We start from the raw sequence: 22,430 nt of genomic DNA on the forward strand, positions 1-22,430 counted from the left end.
GATTCAGTATGTGTTCGGTATGAACATACGGTTTGAATATCCAGGGAGTCCTCCTTTTATTCGTCGTCACCTGAGGCATGTGGGTTCATCACGCCAATAGCTGTTCCTCGGTGTGTACTTATGCGCATATCACCGGTGATCCTCCTCCATTCGTACGTTACGCGAAACTAGGCCATGGTTCATTCCTCGTGTGGCCGTTGGTTATTTGCACTACCTTCGTGGGGATGGTATGTATTGTATCATGTTTGTGTGACTACATCCGCTATGTGTGGTGTCAGGTACATATCGCTGTGTTGTTAGCCGTAGATTGTGTGTGTTGGGTATGATATTTTGTTCGACATGTGGGTGTCCGTGTCCTGGCGGCGTCTGTCGATGGCATTGTGCATTTAGATGTGTAACATAGCTGTTATATCCCTGTACACAACGGATGCAGGGAAGCATCGGCTGCTGCTAGTGTTTCCCACGCGGCTTGTTGCGGGTATGCCGCTGTCATTGACTGCCTGTATGTGTTTGCTACGGTTTTGGCTGGTATCCCTTTGATATGTGTGATGGGGTATATCTGCGGATGTGGGTGACGGGTACGGGGTGTGGGTCTTGCATTTATACATACACGATATGCTTGTGTGTGTGCTCCATCCCTGCTTGGGGAGCTGCAGGTTACCTGTCTGTTGTTCTGGGAGTGTTTGTTTTGTTGATGTCGTGTGGTGTCTGTATCGCCTGCATGTGTGCTTCCTGCACGTATTCCTCCTTCACATCGGCTATATATCGGCGGATGTTCGTACGTGCCTACTATCCATTGGCATTTTATCACTGATAGTTACGGTGATTGTGGTCCTGTACTTGGAACGGCCTGTATGCTACCAGTTGCCTCCTATTCGTGTGGCGCTTGCTTACTTAACAGTCGTGGAACACACTGCGGTATTTACATGTCGGTACGTGGCCACGATCGGTGCCGGGATGACACAAGCGTATCTTCGCCGTACATGCCTGATGCTGTGTAATGTTGCCGACATGTCTTGTTAAGTCTACCATATGGCCGCCATACATGCGGTCATAGTTTGTACATGCGTCCTTTGCGTCTCCTGTTGGCTATGGTCCTGTGGTACATTCTGGGACATTACCGCTTAGCATCGTTTTACGTCGCCATGCGCCTAGCAACTGAGGGGCTGTCAATACTACTTTGTGGGCACTGCTATACATACGCCTATGGTTCCTGTACTGTATGCCTACGCATGCTATTCCACTCCACCTGTGACATGTCACCTACATACACAATTTACAGTGGCACACACATTACACACACGCAGCGGAAGACACGACAAACTCACCTCACACATACACATATTCCTGCCGTAGCTCTCAACCTTCCATTTCCAAGATGAGGAACACACACCTTCATAATGTGTAACAAATGGGCAAAATGTGGAACACATACTAATGGCTTACTAACAACTTCAGCTAAGAGGGTCATAGGATGGTTGACATATGCTGATTTACTTACAAGGAAGAACCTTTGATGAATTCATATGATTACTTTCTATTTACCAGGTTTCATTTATATATATTCCTAACAATGAGTGTGTGACAGACTATTTCAATGTTGAACTTTGAGGAACTTCGCGGAACATGAACTAATTTTGACCCCAGATGAGGTACGTTCCTCATAATGACGTACACTTGACAGGTATGATTGTCGCTTTCGCACCGATGGTTGAACACAATACCTACGTTGGCCGCATCGCCGGCGGCCGTGTGTACCTCCGCAGTCATATCCTATGGATATGACACGCACATATCCCGTTACTGTACCGTGGCCTGGCTATCTTCCCGACCCACGGATATACATTGATGCAGGTTGACATTTCCATGGCTGGCGTTCCCTGCTATGGCCACCCTCCCGGATGATCGGGTTGTCGTTCACTCTGTTTACTATGTGGAGATATCACGTCTTACTTATCTGTCGACTTACATCCCTGGGTTCCATATTAACCTGTTGTACTTTATATCTGTGTATGTGTACATATGTTTGTACGTGTGTACTGATATCTATTTCCATATCTGTGTATGCACATAAGTACATATGTAGTCGACTTGCAGCGAAAGTGGCAGCATACCGCTACGCCGTCTGCTGTGGAGCTGGCGTGCGGTCGAGGTGTTGGCGTTCCATGCTCTGCTGGCTATTGGGTGTGCAGTGTTTGGGTGGTGCCTTTGTTGGACTCAGACATAGGTCCGCACATACGGTACACATTACGGGCGGACATGTTTGTGTGGCGTCCAGTTTACTGTGTGTGCAGGTAAGGAGGTGTCAGTCCATGGGGCCTACACTGTCAAAGTATGTGCTATGCGTTCCCTCTTTGCCAGGGCGTAGGCATATTGGGTACGCCTCCGTCTACCTACTGGGGCTGGCACAGTGTGTTCATGGCGCTGAACGCCCTGTGCCTGTGCTTGCCTTGGCAGTTGTGGCGGGCTTGGTGGCCCTCCAGCATTATGTCACTGCAGCAGCTGTTTCCGCAGAATCATATTGTGTAGCATACAACATACTATGAATATGTGGGCACATGTGCCTGGAGAGTACTGCAAGGCTCCACCGGATGTATCCAAGCACCGGAACCGTGATTTCAACATCCCAAACACACGCTCTATGATTATTCTAGTTTGTGCGTGTGCCTCAGTATGGCGTTCTTGCATGTGTGTGTGTGCATTTCTGATGGGTGTCATCAACCACAGCTCCAGTGCGTAGCCAGCATCACCCACAAGGTGACCTTGTGTGACGTCCCCCCTGGCGAATACCTGATACAGCTGTGAGGCATGCCAGATATGGGAGTCGTGGTAGCTTCCAGGGCTGCCAGCACACACATCCATGATAATGCCCTGCGCATTGCACACAACCTGGCAATTGATGGAGGGGTATCCCTTGCGGTTTATGTAGCGTCTACCCTGCTCCCCGGGTGGTGACTTGATTTCTATGTGCGTACAGTCTATCGCACCCAGTACCTCCGGGTATTGTGCCACACGGTGGAAGCGGCGCATATTGCTAGCCAACTCCTCCTGAGATCTGGGGAAGTTTATGTACTCATGGGCATGTAACATGGCATCCAGGAACTGGTGTAGTACCCTGGATGCTGATGCCTGTGAGATGCCCATTATATCCCTGGTTGGCCTTTGAAAGGTACCTGTAGCCAGTATTCGCAAGCTCACACATACCTTTGTGTCCACTGGGATGGGCTCCCCTCTGTTGTCTCTTGTTCTCAGGCGTGGCCGGCACAGCTCCACTATTTGCTGTAACGTGTCCCTGTCCACCCAGTAGCGCTCTACTATCTCCAGGTCTTGCAGCCCCTGGTAGGTCACCCTTGGTCTGAGCACTCTCCTTCTCCTGTGAGGCCTACGGTAGTTGTCGGCACCATCCTCCACAACTCCGTATGTCTCTGACACATACCGATGCATCACGGCCACGGCGGCACCCAACATATACATATTAAAAGTTCCCCATCTGTTTACACCCTACGGTGCGGCATTTGGGAAATCGTGCTGTGTGTTATGTGCATTCACACTTTATACTGTTGTGCTGTACACCCGGTGATGTCATTGGGTGTGTCTGTGCGAACGTATCTGTGGATTATCTTCCGTGGTTTACCGTTGCAACTGCAAAGCTGTTGCCTTTGCTGTTACATTGCCCTTGCCTGCATTGGCTTGGCTTTGCATCTTACCTTACTGTTTCTGCACGTTGCACCTACTATTGCCTGCAGTGCATCCTGCGGGCACATGGCATCTGTTGCACTTTGTCTGCCGCCGCCGTTATCCTACCTCTGTACTTGCCTGTGCTATTTCGGTTCTTTGCTCTTTGCATTTCAACTACATCCCCTACTATCTTTGCATTCCTATGCCTCCCCTTTCCCGTTTTGCAGGGGTCTGCATGCAGAGTTATCAGCTGCCGCCGTTTGCCCTTCCTGCATTCATTGGTGTTGATTGCTCATTGCGGCTCCAATTACACTGCTTCCGCATTTCCTCATATTCTCCGCATTACCTTCCTATATCCGTGTTTGTTGACGGGGAGGCCGTCACATGACTGGCTTGGGGTTCGTAGTCATCCTCGTGCACATGCATCTGTGCGCGCATTATGTACTCTCAGCGCATCTATTTCCTCACACGCCGGTCCTGCTGCTGTGATGTGCATTGTACAGCCCATGTTTGCTGGCCTCCAATGTGCTTCCTCCTACAGTGGCACACCCCTCTGAGATTGACATGTATCCCGTGTGCCCACTCCTCGGTGTACTACCGCTACCGCTTGCTCCATCCTTACACCGGCGCCGTTTTTGCGATTCACTATTATCTGCCTCATTTGCATGGCATTGACTGTTAATACATGGTTACGGCGCCGAACACTGCCGCCACTCCTTGACAACCATTGCGCTGGGGTTGAAGCTTTACATACATACTATGGTGTGTGGTGGCTGTGCAGCTGATGTGTGTTATACTGCTCTTTTAGGACATTGTCATATTATTTCATTGCTTTGCAACTTCTGTGCACATATCCGGGGTTCTGCTGTGCTTTCTACGTACATGCCATTTATGTCACTTTTTACATTTTGTGCATATTTTCTTTGGACATTCTCGGTGCCTTTCCCCATTGGCATATTGCACCTGTATGATACCTGACTTTGACAGCCTTCCGTTACTCCTCGGTCATGTTTGGGTAAATGTAAACCGTTTTTTTTGGTTTACATTGCCGTGCCCTTACGCTACGCCTGCGCCACTTCGTGGATCGCTATTTCCCTTCATTTGCATGGTGCAATACCGCACACAATGTGTTTTGCATACCTATGCCGGGGCGGAGCAGGTCCGGCGCACGCCGGTAGTGCACGTGGAATTGATTCATACCTGAATCGCTCAGCAGCCATATTTGGCATTATAACGCCGACGCTATGCTGGCGCCTGGCGCAAGGTTCATGAATCCCGGGGAGTATTTATTCCAGGTAGATTAATTGGCATTAAAATTGATTGATGAATCCTTTTTCAATTTGAAGCATATGTAAAATTTAACCAGTGACTCACTGTACTTAAGATAGTAGTTTCAGCATACAATTCAATGTTAGGAAATCTAATTCCACTTTCTTCCCAACTTTTAACATGCCAGTCAAATGCTATTCTTGATTTTTGAGGATACCACAAACATGTAAGTAATATAGAATTCATTTGCTTAATAGTTTGCTAGACAGTAGCAGAATCAATTACTATATAAGAAATAAGATTTTTAGTAATATTATAATTTGTTATCAATGTAAGTCTCTCTTCCATTGTGAAAAAAAGTTTATTCCAATTATCAGTTATTTTTAATGTTGTTTTAACTATAGATTTATAATTTGCTGCAGCAAATTCTTCCCAACTAGATTTTATAATAATTCCCAAATATTTGAGTTGATTATTCTCCCAGTTAAATTCTTTATACTTTTTTAAAAAGGTATTTTTTTTTATTTATCAACAGAGTCTTAGTTTTATTATGATTGAAACTTAGACATTAAATCTTGTCAAAATATTTTGAGTTAAGAATGTGTTCTAAAGAAGATTCAGTGCCCTCACTTGTTAATAAAATATTGTCCACAAATTGAATTTTAGAACTATAATTTTCTTCATTGTAAAACCTTTTTGCCTTTGTATTTGCTCCAATAAAATTAGCAAAGGACTCTATTGACAAAGCAAACAACAAAGGAGATAAAGGGCATCCTTGTTTTGTACCTTTTAATACTTTAAGGGAGATGGGCAAAAATGATCCAGTTTTGACAAAGCATAAATAATTTTCATATAACTTATTTATTAATTCTACAAACGCTAAAGAAAATTTATAATTATTAAGTATTTTAAATAAGTATGTCCTTTAATAGAATTAAAACCTTTGTCTAAGTCTAAATTTATGATTGAAAGTTCTTTATTTTTCTTATTAGCTATATCAGTCAAAAAAACAATCTAATAGTATTATCTGGTACTTTCCTATTTAAAATAAGGCCTTTTTTATTATCTTCTATTAATTTTGACATCATCTGATTGAATCTTTTCACCAATATAGATATGAAAAATTTGTAATCGACATTCAAAAGTGAAAGATGGTGATAAGAAGAACATGATTTATGGTCTTTGTGCTGTTCAAAATCGGAGCTATCAATGCATATTTCCAAGAGGGAAAAAAACTAACATATTTTAACTTCTCCAAAAGCACTTAAAATAATTCTTATTGTATTATCGGGAATTAATTTGTATAACTCAGGAATTATGCCATCTGAACCAGGGGCCTTGTTATTATTATTTCTTTTATTAATTTTTAATTTCTTTTAAATCTCTGAAAGAAATTGATTTATCTAATTTGGCATTGTGTTCATTAATCAATTTATGTATTATATTTTTCTTTAGAAAGCTATCAGTTAAATCACAATTATTTAATTAACAGTGTTTCCTAAAAGTTTCTAATACATCTTTGAAATCTGTTGTTTTTTCTAACATTACTACTGACTTTATAAGTAGTTTCTTTGATATGATTTATGTTATCTATTTTTTTCATCTGCTGGTTAATCTATATAGACTTTTGGGATTGATAGAATATCATTGTAATTTAAGCTTCTTCATGTTTATTGAAACTTTGCAGTTTAATATTTCTACATACTTCTGATTCAGTTCTTTCACTTAAAGTTTAATTTTAAATTAGTAATTTTTGATTGTAGAGCTATTAATTCTTTATCCCATACATTTCGTTTGTTGAAATACCAACATTTAATTTTGCTATGTAAATATACTTTGAATGCATCCCACTAAATAATATCAGAAACTGCACCATTGTTATTACATTCCATAAATGAGTTTAAGAACCATTCCTTGAATCCTTTAATCTTTATAATGTAAGCTGGAATTCTTTGCCCAAAGCATAAATCATTAGATTTTACATTAAAGTCGAGAATGATAACATTATTATCAGATAAAAGACACAAAATTATTGAAACTTCAACAATTTTAGAGTATAATCTTTTATAAGTAAAAACTTTATATTTGTTTGGGTACATCTAAATTAATAATGTCTATAACTTAGGAAATTTGATGATTTTACTTCATATTTATCTCTTAAGTTCATTTATGAACTAATTTGTTTGGCAGAGGCAGATAATCTAGATTTTCTATCTGTGTTAGTATCTTTATCCAGTAAAATACAATTAAAATCACCAGCCAATGAAATTTCCCCTTTCAAATATAAAGTTATAATATCCAAATACTTTCTTGCCACTTTAGAACCAATTCCAGGAATCCAATAGACATTAACAAACCTTTGATATTTCTTTTTGATTTCCAGTCCAACCAGTCCGAACATTCTATTTTTATCAGTATATGTATTAACTAATCTAGGCATAGTCAATGATTTCTTCCAAAGTTTGAGTTCCTCTCCTTTTCAAACTATAATATGAATCTACAAGTATTGGATAATTTTTGAATAATAAAATCCTTTTTCATCAAATGAGTTTCTTGCAAAAAATATGAACTTTATTTATTTTTAGATATTTAAATTACCTCTCCTTATAAGGTTATTGAGATCATTAATATTCAATGGGATCCATTTATAAACAGATGTTTTTAATATAAAACAATTCTAATAAAGTTCAATTACACTTCCGGGGTAAAAAGTTATATTTAATTTTGACACATTTTATTATGGACAAGATCATTAACCTAACTACTAACAGTATTAATTTACAATATTTACACTTCCTAACATAGAATAAAATATTCCAGGTTTGATGACATAGTCATACAAACCACTTTTTATTATCACCCAGTTACTAACCACTATCTAATGCTACTACCCCAAAAGTTAAATTATTTAACAAAGTATATTTAAATATGCAGCTCGTTTCATTAATATTCATCTCTTTTTCAAACCAATCGTCAATATAATACCTAAATCCAGACTCTCAATAATTATATAATCAACTCTATATTAGTAAATGTAAACTTATTGATACAAATTGCATTTAAATGCTAAATTATCAATTACATTAAATATATATGAGTATTCTTTTTATCACTGAATAATAAAACTATCTTAAACTATTGCAATTTGTTACCCTTCTTAAAATTTGATTTCTCTGGAATTCATTAAAAGTTTGAAGACAGAGTACTAAACTAATTGGCTTTGATTAATTAATTAGGCTCATATTTCTTCTACTTGTATTCTGTTATTTAGACTGAAATTACTCAAAGAATTTCTAACATACTTGTATATAACCATGGTGTTGTTTTACTTTAGGAGAACTATAAAATAAGTTTAATTAAATAAATATAAATGAAAAATATGTTTGTTTAATACATATTCTCCCAAAAGCAAAGATAAGTATGGACTAAGTTAAGGCTATTAGATTCACTGCTTATAATTAGACATTATTTTCCTCTCATGTTTCAGAATTATAAATAATCAAATGAGTCATTTCACAATTCAACAAGTTATATGACCTCTGGAGACATTACATTATACAAATCTAGACATCTTGCTCTCTTTTAGATGTTCGAATCAAAATGCATTTATATAAGTATACTGATTATGCCCAGCAATTCTATTGTTCAAAACTCATTAGTACAACATAAGTAGATGGTTTCATCAGACTTTGGATACAAAGAGTTAAAACCAAACCAGATGTCCATTTCCTGTTTTTATTTATTTATGTATTCATTTTTTGATATATACTTTATCCTCTTTAAAGTTGTATTGGAATATAATCCATTCCAACCAACCAAAAGACAAGGCAGAAAACACAAACCTATTCAGGATGGCAGCCTACTATAGGAAGCCTGCAGACAGTAATTAAAAGCATTTATATAAATGTATACATAAAGAATGAAAATTCACTTACAGCATATCTTAAGGTGTGAGAGAAAAACTATAGTCCCAAACATATCCCCAAATCATATTTAGTGCACATGTGCATGCTTGTGCATGTAGGAGCAAGCATGACCGTACCAGTATATGGCAAAATGTGGTTGTAAACCTAGTTTCCTAAAATACCATACTCAATTACACACACAGACAGTCACATAATTGCACACCCACACACACACACACACACACACACACACACACACACACACACACACACACACACACGCGCGCGCACATCCACTATACATGCAAACACATTTACAAATAGACACAAACTCTGTGTCAACCTTTGAGTCATAATAATTTAATATTAAGTATCTGAACTACATGCTAAATTTCCACCATTATAAATATTTTAACCATTATGAGAGGAATAATGTATGCATATTCTTTTACCATGATACAACTCTGTATTAAAACAATGTAAGTGACATAAATATACAGTGAATTCCTGAAAAGAGATTCCTGTATTTGTCTAAATGATATGACATCACCTATTAATTTCAATGTCTCTTACTGGAACTATTACACATGTAGTCCCTTGTCTTAGTTTGTTATATCACTATATTACTATCCTTACATAGATATTTGTCAAGCCACTACCAAAATGAGAAACTAAATCCAAAATTATTTTATATAATTACCAGTGTCTGGTGTCTTATTAACTAAATTAAAACTTCCTAGTTTTAAGACAAACTTGAATTAGAAAAATAATAGAATTATTTGGTACAGATATAGTTTAGATATGAAGAGTAGAACTAAATGTTATGTATGAACACCCCATCTTACCCCTTTAATGTCCCAGATTTATTGCAGTGGCAACTCTGAACACAACATCTCAGCCGTTACTATGTTAGTAATTTGATTCCTGTTACACTACTAAGGTAACATTAATTCAATTAATGAAGCTTAGAATTAAATAAAGGGCAAATAAAGGGGACAACATAGGATCACAGGAGATTATTAAGCTATCAACACAGATGTCATTTCAAGCCTAGCCATTTCATCCCAATGTAATGGCACACAAATGTTTGTTAATACCTAAGACTGCATTTAGTAATGACTGCCCATGTCCAGGAGGGTTGTGGGCACTATTCCCCAACTCTCCATTCATTAACTTATACCTGTGACAGGAATACGTTTTTCCAATATACTGTAAGACCAAGCATCAGGTACTAGATTTTGAGGAAACCTACATTTCTGATCACATTATGTTACTGTTATTAATGTAAGGCAGAGAAACCTATTAAGAATCCTAAAAGACAAAAATACCAGATAATTAGCCAAGAACACATTCATTTTGTATTACATTATCACTTATCTAGTGATTTGAATATTTCCTTGTTTAAATTGCATAAGAAAACTGTCTAAAATGTATTAGTAACTAAGTATTCAATTTTACAGCTTCAAACTACATTTTGAATATATCCAGTATTGTCCTTCAGTATTTATAAGCAGTAAACAAATTCACATTCTTTACTAAACATATTGTCTAAAGTTTACTTGTGTAAAAATGGTGATTTTTATCATTCATACAACACTTTAAAATGTATAATAAAATCTGGATCTTACAATAATACCCAAATGGTTATCACGTAATCTTAATGAGCTTCTCTAACCTATTAGACACTATAGTGTAAGTCCATATTCATGAAAATCTTCTTTTAAATAAGTCATGTTTCCAGTATACAGACAACAACAAAAAAAAAAAAAAATACAATTTAATAGTGTATTTTATAGAAAAATATATCAACATGCTTTTATTAGTTAACGGAGCTTACTTTCACTTTCTTCAGCTTCTTTCTCTTGGCATTCCAATGAATGTAATTCCATGGGTTCAAAGGTCAGATTGTTCTTAGGTTCATTGGTGTGTACTAGGCTAATGGCCCTGGGACCTTTACAAGCCTAGTCCATAGAAGTCCCCTGGCATTGTGCAGCCCATCATTAGTTCCCAGTGCCTCTATCAAGTACAGCCACTGGAGGGATCCCCGGGGTGAACTTTCTGTAACCCATCCACTCATCAAGATTTTACTTGAAGAGTTCAAGTGAGGTGCTCTGCTTGACATGTATGGAAAGTCTATTCCAGACCATGGGTAGTCTCTGGGTTATGAACCTGTCCCTCCAGCATGTTCTGTTGATTGTGGTAATGAGGGTGAGGTCTCTGGAGCGTGTGGTGTGGAGGGATTGGGATTTCTTTAGATGTGGCATTTCTAACAGAGCTGGGTCAGACATGGCTTTGTAAGTAATGCAGAGATCGCCTCTTAGTAGACAATATGAGACAGAAAATAGCTGGAGTTTTTTGAGTCTGTCCATGTAGGACATGTGTTTAAGGCATAGGATTCTTTTCATGAGGTACTTTTGTGGCCTCTCCAACTGTTGCATATGTCTACTGAGGTACATGCCAAATTGGGCATTATACTCTAGGATTGGTCTAATGAGAGAAGATTAGAGAGAAATGATGACCTCTTTCTTCCTGAATGCAAAACCTTGGTAATAAGATGTGCCACATAGAAGGACTTTCTGACCACAGTGGCAATGTGGTGGTCGAAGGAGAGGTTGCTGTCAGCATGCATCCCCAGATCTCTTATAATGCCTTCAATGTTCAGTGGGCTACCATCAATGTGGAAAATACTGGGAACTGAGTTTTTCCCAAAGGGGATGACTACACATTTTTTGGCATTAAGCTTAAGGCCATGGTTTCAGTACCAGTCATTGGTCTCAGTGAGGCCTTTCTGTAGGCTGTCTGCATCACTTGGGGAGCTACTAATTGCTCCCAGCTTGCAGTTGTCTGCAAATATGGTCAGCCAGAATCCCCCATGTTGCCCTGGACGTCTGAGAAGTAGATTCCAAACAGAAGAGGACCTTGACCGATCCCTGTGGGACTCCACTCATGACTGGTCAGCAATCTGACTTGGAGTCTGCTACTTTCACACTGTGGGTTCTATCTGTGAGCCAGTTTGCAAATCATCTAATGATACAGGGGTTGATGCCTAGTTTACTGAATTTATCAATAATTCCTGAGTGAGGAATGGTATCAAAGGCCTTGGCAAGATCATGGTAGGCTGTATGAATTGCCTTATCTTCATCCAGTGCTCTGGTGACTGACTCAAAGAAGACAACCAGGTTGAGCAGGCATGATCTTCCTTTCATAAAACCAAATTGCATGTGATCTAGAGTTTAGGGATTCCCTATATCTTTGCTAATTATGTCCATGATGATTTGCTCCATAGCCTTACATATTAGACTGGTCAGGCTAATGGGGCTTGCAAGTCATTTCAGTGTGAAAAAAAGATATTTTGATGTATCTGAGTGAGAATTTAGCATTGTTTTAGTTATTTAATACAGAGGGAAGCTCATGGTTGCAAATTTTGTATTAAAAAAGTATGAAATAAAGTTTACACTGAATATTGGCATAACAGACATTCAAAAAAATCCCAATGCCTGTACTCCATCCAAACCCTTCTCCCTTTACCAAAATTTAGCCATCATACTTCACTTTTAATGCTAGGAAAGAAAAATGTATGATAGAAAGAGATGGAAAAAAATGAGAAAGCAAGAAACAAAGAAAACAAAAACCCAGGAAAGGAAAACTACACCACTGTTCAGTGATATTGAGTCTGTTGTAACTGCACTAAACACCTTTATTAAAATTCTTCACACAATTCTTCTCACTATATGATATATAGTATGGTAAAGCAGTAGTTATGCAGTTGTTTATAATGTTTAAATGAAATAAAATATTGACTAATTATTGTAATATCCCTCAGACGATTTTAAAGCAGTTTATTCAAAATCATGACACCATATAACAGCAAATGAAAAAAGGAAACTACTTTTTTTTTACTTTTTATTGTTCTTGTCTTTAGTTGTCCAACCATTTTAGTTGCTTGTCTCTTCATACTAGACAAAAAACAATCCATATATTCAAGTTTGTCTTAGAGTTTATTTTTCCGTGCGAAGTCCAAAGCTTCATCAAGTGTGTTGAAAATTCTTTGACCTTCAGGAAGAACATTCTTGAAATTAGTAGGGAAAATAATTTGAGCCTTGATGTCTGACTTCTTCAAGTTTTTAATTAGAGGAATACAAGCTTTTCTCTTAGAGATCACTGAAGAAGCTTAGACATTGTCAAATCTTATGCTTTTCCATTTTATTTTGATTGGAGTACTTAACCAGGCACTCCTCAAGACCAGGTGTTTGTCCTGTGTAGATAGAAATTTAACAATTATGCATCTTGGAGCAGATGCGTTGTTTATTGATGAAATGTTTGACAGGAACCTATGAGCTCTCTCTATTCCAAAGGATAGTGACTCTGGTAAGTTTAAAGTTTTGAGTAACCAGTTATTTAGAAAATGTACCATATTATGAGCTTTCTCCTTCTCTGGCACTCTATATCTTCTGATATTATTTCTTCTGGACCTACTTTTCAGATCTTCTACTTTCTCCATAAGTAAAATGTTTTGCTTTAGAAGAAATTCGGATTGATTTTCATTTTCTGTCTGTCTTCCAGCTATATCATTAACTGATTCTTCAATGGATGAGATTTGATCTGAATGTTATTTGATGATTTCATTCAGTAAATCCAATTATTTCTTTCTGTCTTCTTTTATGTTGCCCATTTTACTCTCCAGATTGTATATTTTGACAGAAAGGTCATGTAATAATTGTAATTCTTTCTTTATTGCACTATTCTGAAGAGAAGCTTAGACAGACTCATGACTGTGTCTGTTTGAAGAACTTCTGGAAGGATTGAGTTTAAAAAATAATCCCCAAAACCTGTTGTTTCTACTTAATTTTGACACTAAACTGTTTTAGAAGCAAAAATATATGATTATAGTGATAATTTTTGGCACTAAATCTAAAAATCCTATCGGAATAACTGAGAAGAGGCAGAGCAAAAGTTTTGTGCTGCTAGCTGTATGCCATCCTCACTACTACATTTTCAATACTCTTTTTTCCCCTTCCCCCATTCTTCATTTTCAGCAAAATTATTCTACATCTTGGCTGTCTGTTTTAAAGTCCAAGGAGACACTTGAGCAGGACTTATACAAAATGAAGGATTCTTTTTTATACTGCAATAGAAAAAAAATGAAACTAGCCCACTTGCCTGAAAACAGAACAGCCTGCGGATTAATTTTATCAGCTAAAATACAGTTTCTCACAACTCTTCCAAGAATACCCTGTCTTTATCAGATTTTCATTGTAGACCTTGACCAGCTCACAATTAAATCACTACATTAAAGATTCATCATAGTTTAATCCACAAATGAGCCTTGAGTGAGATGTGATATTGCATATCTCTGGGTTCTTCAGGACAAGCTATATTTCACTAGTTCTCAACCTGCAAATGAGTAATAAGCTTCTCGATTTTAGAGCGCCAGGCTACTTCCATTTGTACAATATTACTTGATAGCAATTGCCTTACTAATGCATAGTGTTTGTCTAACAATCTGTTGTGAGAATGTGCCCATGCTCTGTACTGCAACACACATTTTAAACACATACTATATATTTACTAAAACCAATATATTATAAATATACACTTCCCCTCCCTCATCCAAACACACACACACACACACACACACACATACACACACACACACACGCACACGCACACACACACACACACACACACACACACACACACACACACACACACACACACACACACACACACACACACTTTTGTCAGGTTTTACAAGCTATTAAAGATTAAGATTTTAACTATTGTACTATTCATAATGTAAAATATAATGAACTTAAAGATGCTGCACCAAGACCGTATAGCAATAATGTCTATAATGTCTACTTATGTGCACCATAACCTTAAGAACAGTCCCCAATTCATATTTAATAAATATAGCCAAGTTTTCCTAAAGCACATGAAGCTTGTAAATGTTTCTTTAATATTTATTAAATGAAGTGAGGATTTTAAGAGGATAGTATTGCTGGACAGAATAGTGTCTGCCGTTTGATAAAATTTACTAGAAAGACAGGAGTTAGTTTGAAACAAGAGAACACAACTGTTAAAAAAAGATAATGAAGGAGTAGTGCATAGAACTGAGAAAGACATAATATCCTCATATATAACATTTGAAGTTACAGGGAGCTACCAGAATACTGGCATGCTGCGGTATTATGCCAAGAAAGTATTTTGCTTCATAAATTAAAGTACAAAGCTGATGTAGCTATATTGTTGCCGAGGTGGTATACATTTAGGCCAGTAGTACTAAATAGTTTATGTTTTGTTCAAGATCTTATAATTGTACTAAAAATAGGTCTCAATTCACCTTACTTTACTTCTACTATAACTGCTCAATGGTTTTCCCGAAATAAACCCTGCCTGTGATACACAGGCATGTAGTTTTGTGCCTGTATAGAATGACTTGTTTTTAACTTATCCTAAAATGCTGTCTTACTGTACTGTAAATATAATGTATTGTAAAATACTGTCTTATTGTCTTATGGCCTGCATTATGTTAGAAAAGCGCCTTCAAAACATCTGTATCACACCTTACAGGCCATTGTATACTGTGTTATGCCTCTTTGGTATGCACTTTCTTTATAACTTATTGTGAAAAAAATATCTTATTTAAGTCATGCCAGAAAAGCAGACCAGCACACCATAGTTCTCAACCTCTTAATGCAAGACATCTGGATAAAGCCTAAATTAATCGGGGGGACAAAGGCCCAAATATTGGGACACATTTTTAATATTGCTCTTATAAACCTAGAAAGCTGCTAGAATAACAGACCAAATATCTAAGGCAAAAATCTGGACATTCTGCAAAAATCTGTACAGTTAAGAGATATGCAGCACACCTTCTTATTTAATAAATAAAGAAATGAATGTGATCTTGAAAAATCATACGAAATGTCCAAAATCACAACTCCTAAAATTTAGTTTGATAAAACTGCTACCTTTTTTAATAGTTTACACACTTTATTTAATATAAAAGAAAGTTAATATTTACACCAGATGTGTATCGGTAGTATACTGCAAAATGCTTTTACTATGAAAAAAGATCCCCATATTTGTGCTGTGTCTGTGTGTGTGTGTGTGTGTGTGTGTGTGTGTGTGTGTGTGTGTACACACACACACACACACACACACACACACACACACACACACACACACACACACACACACACACACATATACATCCACAACCACCACTTTTTTCCATTTTAGCACATAAAGTCAGGGTGTCACCTCAACAGTGACAGTCGCCTAGAATCAATGCACAGACTGCTGGGTAGCTAGTCCCATATTTTATAAAAAATTAATTGTGTACATATAGTCCTCTATACTTGCTGTACAAAATGCAAAATGAACAATTACTTCAACAGTCCAGATAAAACCTTGATATATTCATAATTCTGTAGGATATGAACAAGTCCTTTTTTTCTTTCATTTTACCAACTATATGAATAGCACTGTGCTGTACACATTTATATTATAGTGGATTATTGCTTGCAGTGTATACGCTGCCACAGAGAGGTCAGAATTTTCCCCTGCTACTGTGTGCCTCTTAAAAGTAATCCCCTGCTTTCCTACAAACTTGCTGTAATCATTGCTAACTGGGTCTGTGCTGTGAGTTACTACACACAAATCGACTTTCTCTAGGTGATCAAGAGATGCATCATCAATAGTTTCTGATTACCCACTACCCAGGTGCCAAAATGAGATAACCAAAAAGTTAAACAGCTTGCATTATTATCTAATCTTATTCTATATTTTCTACTTAAAATGTCTATTGTATTCCTTAAGATGACTTAAAAGCAATACCTTTTATATGAGGCAACATATGCAAGAAACTGGGACGTTATACAACACAGACAAACAAAGAATAGCCACACCTTATAATACTGTTTAACTGCATCTTAACTTCTAGGAATACAAGTTTACTAAATCCTAGAACACATTTGATCATGCCATCTGTACTCAAATATAACTCAGCCAATCTGTATTTGTTTAATAGTGGAAAAATGAAATGCCTGCTATATTTTCTGGAGTATCTCAATAAGAAAGATATGTGATTGCTTTGGATGTCACTGTTTTAGGGAGTGCATGTTTCATTTTTACCTGCCTTATCTTCCTGCTGAGTATTCCCTTGAATATCTTTTTCAGGATCTTACGAATAAGCTTGTGTCAGATGTGAAACTTGTGCTTCTGTATGATTCCATTGCTAATTGATTTAGTAGCAGAAGAGCTTTATAGTTTTCACCTGAATAATGGCCATTTAGGAAGGACTGAAGTTTATTAGCAGCAATATCTGACATCTAATCCTTTCAGTATTATCAGCATCTCAAAGATTTTGCAATGAACTACGATTCCAGTTGTTTATTATTTAGTGCATTGGGGACTGATGTAACTTGAGCAATGTGGAACTGATGAAATCCATCAAAAGGGCACATTCGGTTCTATTTGTATTTCTTATTTTGATGTTCTTTTTGCAGATTAAAGGTTGTGAAAGAATTTAAAAGAAGCAGCATTTTATTCACTGGTGATTGGACTGGAGCCTTCTGTGACCCTAGAAACTGAAAATGAAGTTGCTATGGAAACTACTGGTCCTTCTGCCGTTTATGTTGTGCCTTGCAGGTAAAGTGATGTTTTAAAACTTTGAATTTGGGAATACTTTCATAGTTCTATTTTTGAAATGTGCAATGCTATTGATGTTGACTGCCTAGCACTTACATGAAATCAACCAAAATAAATGAATAATATGGCTTATTAGAAAATAAATACTATACTTTTTTATACTGCCATAGCTCAGAAGGTTGAAAATCTCTTTCAAATGTCTCATTGACTATAGCTGTCAAAAATCTGATTGCTTGTCTATGCCCTTTTTACAGTACCATTTTTCCCCTTGGTATTGTCACATACAGTTGTACTGCTAGTTATCACATTATGTTATCATACATTACATCCTTGAATTCAGACTTGGGCAGCAATGTGTCTTTATAAAATTGTCATTTACAAAGCTACCTTTGTAATATGCTATCGCAGAGCTGTGCAATAGATTATCTGTACTCTAGGAAACAAAACATCCTCTCTAGGAATAAAACAAGAGTGTACAGTTTTCTTTTGTCGAATAGTTTGTGGATCAACTTCAGATTTAAAATAATAGCTTTGATTTTGTTTTATTTGATCAAAATTCTCATATATTTTATTGCTGTAGAAGCTTAATTTTCTTCTTTCTGCAATAGTTTCAGGATTAGTTTGTGGATGTATAGATGTTGTCAAGGAGTATCGACCATGAAAGCTGTGCTCTTATTGCAGAATGAAAAGGCATTTACTATTATACATTCGCATGCTAGCAGGCAGAGTGCTTCCTTAGAATGAGGTAACATTTGTGAGCTGGCCAAAAATATCTTACTTACACAGAGATGGCTGACCAGAGGTGTTTGCATCAGTCTGGAAGTGTATCTTATGACACTTATGAGACATGTATTACTATGATGAGGAAATCGACTAGAACTGTTAGAAGTGGATAATAAGTTGCTGAGAATACATTAACTTTTGTTTTATAAACACATTGTTTTGTTCTGTACCTGTATTGGTTACTGCCAAAATGGTGAATGGTATGAAGACAGCATGCATACTGGTTGTACAGCATTCTAATCTGGTTAGTGCTGAATCCCAACATAGGCATAGAACTCTTTCATGGACGGTACAATCAAATCAGAAACAACTGCATATTTAAAACATTAATGTTTTATATTTTCCTTTATGTAGGAGCAGGCTAAAATTCGGACATTAATGAACACTTGAATCTGATTGCAAATCCAGACATGTTTTGATTATTTTCAGTACATTTGAGACTTGGTGAGGGGTGGGCACTCTGCTTGCCATGCATTTTAATACAAAAAGAGCAGAAGTTATTGCCTTAATATGTTGCTGTGGTTCTGTGGTGCTCTTTCATTATATGGATGCTCAGTGCAGTACACTACAAGAATGTCTGTGATGTAGCATTCAACAGGAAACGTAAACATTGTGACAGCTGTGTAGGAAGGAAAGTGGTCAAAGTAACGAATGTGTTTTGTTCTGTAGTTATATATTTAGAGCATTAACCAAATGAGAAAAGACTTATGGAGATGTACTGCTAATTTAAATGATCCAATCTTAATGACGTTTGTAGCATACAGTAGGACATAATGCTCTGGTGTAAGGAAATATAAGCAACTAGCCTTTTTTTATTCTGAAATACTTTTTATTTAATTTGGCTACTTAGGTCTTAAAATTAACCATATGACACTCTTAGGAGAAGGTGGCTTGAGGGACTGAATGGGATTAATGATGTTTAATTCATATTCTCCAGTTATATCTAAAAATGATTGTAGCAGAACCCTGTAGATGAAGCATCATTCCCAGTCTTGTAGTTTAATTTCTGCATATATACCTGGTGTTAAAGCTGCAAGTGGTTTGAAAATAAAATGAAAATTGTGATGTTTTTACTGTTTTAAGTTTCATTTTTAACTCAGTTTTTTCTTTATGACGACATCCACAAAATGATGTCAGCTTAGGCATTGGCGGTAATTTGCATACTCCAAGCAAAACATTCTGGGTAATCAAAATACAATACTACTTCAGGGAACAGCTACTTGTCTATATTATGGTTTCACTAATAACTCATCACATTCATTTTTGATGTTTTATGTTCCACCTGTAAGATGCAGCTGACAGTTTGTTTTACCTGGATATGACTTCCTTGTTGCTGTACTTAGTCTAATGAAAAATAATCTATACTAATATAGGTAGTGAAGCATTGTAAATTCAGTATTTCATGATGCTATGACAGTTTTCAACTTCAAGCACATTTTCAAGGTGCTATCATTATCGACAAGTTTATTTGCAAAAATAACATACGTTTTGCATCTTACACTGTAACTTTTGATTTTGTATATGGTAAAGGGATTTTCTCAGTCTCTAAGGGTGTGTTGTTAATATTTGCTAGGGAACATGTGACAATACATTTAAAACTAGCACAGGAGATAGAGATGATAAGCATCATAAATCCATTATGAATTACCCAAACCCCAGTGTTAACTCAAACTGCAAACTGTTTATCACAAGGACATCAAAATGTGTTGCAGAATCAGCATGGAGAAGACCTTACTATATAAATCATAGACAATGACTCATTAGGAATGACTTAAAAAACATCACCACTGTTTGCTGGTAAATCACTGCCCACTTCACGGCACATGTCCTGATGTGAATGCGTATGCTTCTTCAAGAAGCGCCAGTAAGGTTTATTAATTAATTTTTTTTTTTCTTTCCAATTACAGTACAAAATTCTTGGTGCAATCAATCGGCACAACTCAGTTCTTTAAGAATAACATACAGGCATAACTTGTTTTCTCTGGTTGTTTAAAGGAAAGCAAAAATGAATCATGCCTGCATGCAAAAAAGTAATTATCATCTATTGCAACAGTCGTTGGCTTTGACGGCCTTATATGTATGCTATATACTGGCTTGTATTGCACCTGTTGATTAAGTTGAGTGTTAAGGTCATTTGATCAAGATAGATGTAAATTTGTGTATTGGTGTCTGATTCTAGATTCATGCTATAGAGATGTGATGGGATGCTCTGGTGTATTATTGCAATAAAGCAAGTACGCCTCACTTAAAATATAACACAATAGCACTGTCATGCTTTCTTTTCGGATGACAATAAATTTCATATTTATTTTATCAAAACCAAACAGCAATGTATTTTCTAGTCTGTTCCTTGTAATCTGAAATATAATTTTATTCCCTTTTTTAAGATGGCAAAAATGAATTAATACTGTTTGGGATTACATTCTATACTATGCAGGTATGAATATATCCTACCTTGTGAGGTATTTCAGTTTAGCAAGTTGTTTTTAAGTAGCTTATTAGTGTGTAAAGAGCCTTTTCAATCCTTAACTCATGAAAGGACCTTTATTTATTTTTGCTGCACAACATAGAGTTGAAGGGTACTAGACTGGGGAATGGCATGGGGCGCTAGTTCAGCCAGCTACAGCTCTGCACTTTGTAGCATTTTGTAGTCTGGCCATCTTGGTAAAACAGCACCAGCTCCAACCTCCACAACACACCATTATAGTCTTAGGTTTTAATGCTAGGAGACTATAATCATGTTGATTTTTGTAGCCCCAAAGTTTAATATTTTAACCTTAAAACATGGTGGCAATGTCAGTACTGCCACTTGTTTAAGGTACAAAGTAGAGCTGGATGTGATAACGTATGATAGGCAGTATACCTTCATTTGTGTGAAGGCACACTTCCGAATAGGCGTATCCTCGAACCGTTTTGCCAAATTCCGTTACACTGACTTCCCTAAACATTGTAAAAATCTCAACATTCCTGATTGCTCCACTGCCGAAATGAGTGCTACCATGGGTCAAAAAGGGGGTGAGGTTTTGTCATTTGACACTTCGGTTTTCGCATTTCGTGGTTCGCAGTTCGCGAAAGTACCGTTGAAGATGTGGCTGACGAACATATGAAGGTATACCATGAGAGGCACATATGCTGATCTCTTGTAAACTAAATTACATGATAAACATTTACTAACTTTCATTTTAAATTGCACTGTATGTCTTTTAACTTCTCATATAATATATACATTTTACAGTGGGTTTAAATGGGGTGGTTAGCATATCCTGTTAACACATATCTTGCTTTCATACATTAATGTGCTAAGATGTCTTTTTCACTTAATATTTCATTGTGTTCCCATAAGTACAAAACTTTGACCTAATGATTTTATTATCATAAACCAAAAAAAATAATTCATATTATACAACGATCTCCCATTAATATTCCAAAACGTGCACACTGATTGGTCAGCGTGAATGTTGTAAATCAGAGTTATAGTAATAAAAAAGGTCCGGTCGCCCGGACTTTTTCCAATAGTATAACTCTTGTTTTACAGCAACAGAGAATGCAAGATCTCCGTTGCTGTTTAGACACTGTCTCGCCATGTTAAAGGAGTTTAACATAGTGAGACAGCTTTAAAAAAAGTAACAGAGATCTTCCTATCTCCGTTGCTTTCTTTAAAGGTGTCTCGCTATGTTAAATGGGTTTAACATAGCGAGACAACTTTAAAAAAAGCAACGGTGATTCTCTGTTGCTTTTTTAAAGCTGTCTCGCTATATTAAACTCCTTTAACATAGGGAGACACTTTGTAAAAAGCAACGGAGAACTTGCTTTCTCTGTTGCTTTTTTCAAAACTGTCTCGCTATGTTAAATGGGTTTAACATAGTGAGACAGCTTTAAAAAAGCAACAGAGATTCTCTGTTGCTTTGTTTAAAGCTGTCTTGCTATGCTAAACTCCTTTAACATAGCGAGACAGTTTGTAAAAAGCAACGGAGATCTTGCTTTCTCCATTGCTTTTGCTCACAGCTCTGATGTACTGCGTAAACATACACATGCGCAGTACATCAGAACTGCAGCAGAATACCAGACAGCTGCGGAAGGGCAGCAAGGAGCCATTATACAATGCCATTATTTGAGAAAAATAATTATTTTTTTTCTTAA

General features: G+C 36.8%; 1 protein-coding gene across 2 annotated transcripts in view; it reads left to right on the plus strand.

Moving 5' to 3' along the window:
* Positions 1 to 22,430, plus strand: part of CNTN4 (contactin 4) — a 3,809,844-nt gene that overhangs the window by 678,633 nt on the left and 3,108,781 nt on the right. For both annotated transcript variants that reach the window (XM_044078010.1, XM_044078011.1), the window contains exon 3: positions 17,366 to 17,507. In XM_044078010.1, coding sequence (XP_043933945.1) covers positions 17,453 to 17,507 — 55 coding nt within the window. In that variant the 5' untranslated portion in view covers positions 17,366 to 17,452. The remainder of the gene's footprint in view (positions 1 to 17,365; positions 17,508 to 22,430) is intronic.

The sequence above is a fragment of the Protopterus annectens genome, chromosome 7.part0 (assembly GCF_019279795.1).
Source record: "Protopterus annectens isolate FY-2018-M chromosome 7.part0, PAN1.0, whole genome shotgun sequence".
Classification (NCBI taxonomy): Eukaryota; Metazoa; Chordata; order Ceratodontiformes; family Protopteridae; genus Protopterus; species Protopterus annectens.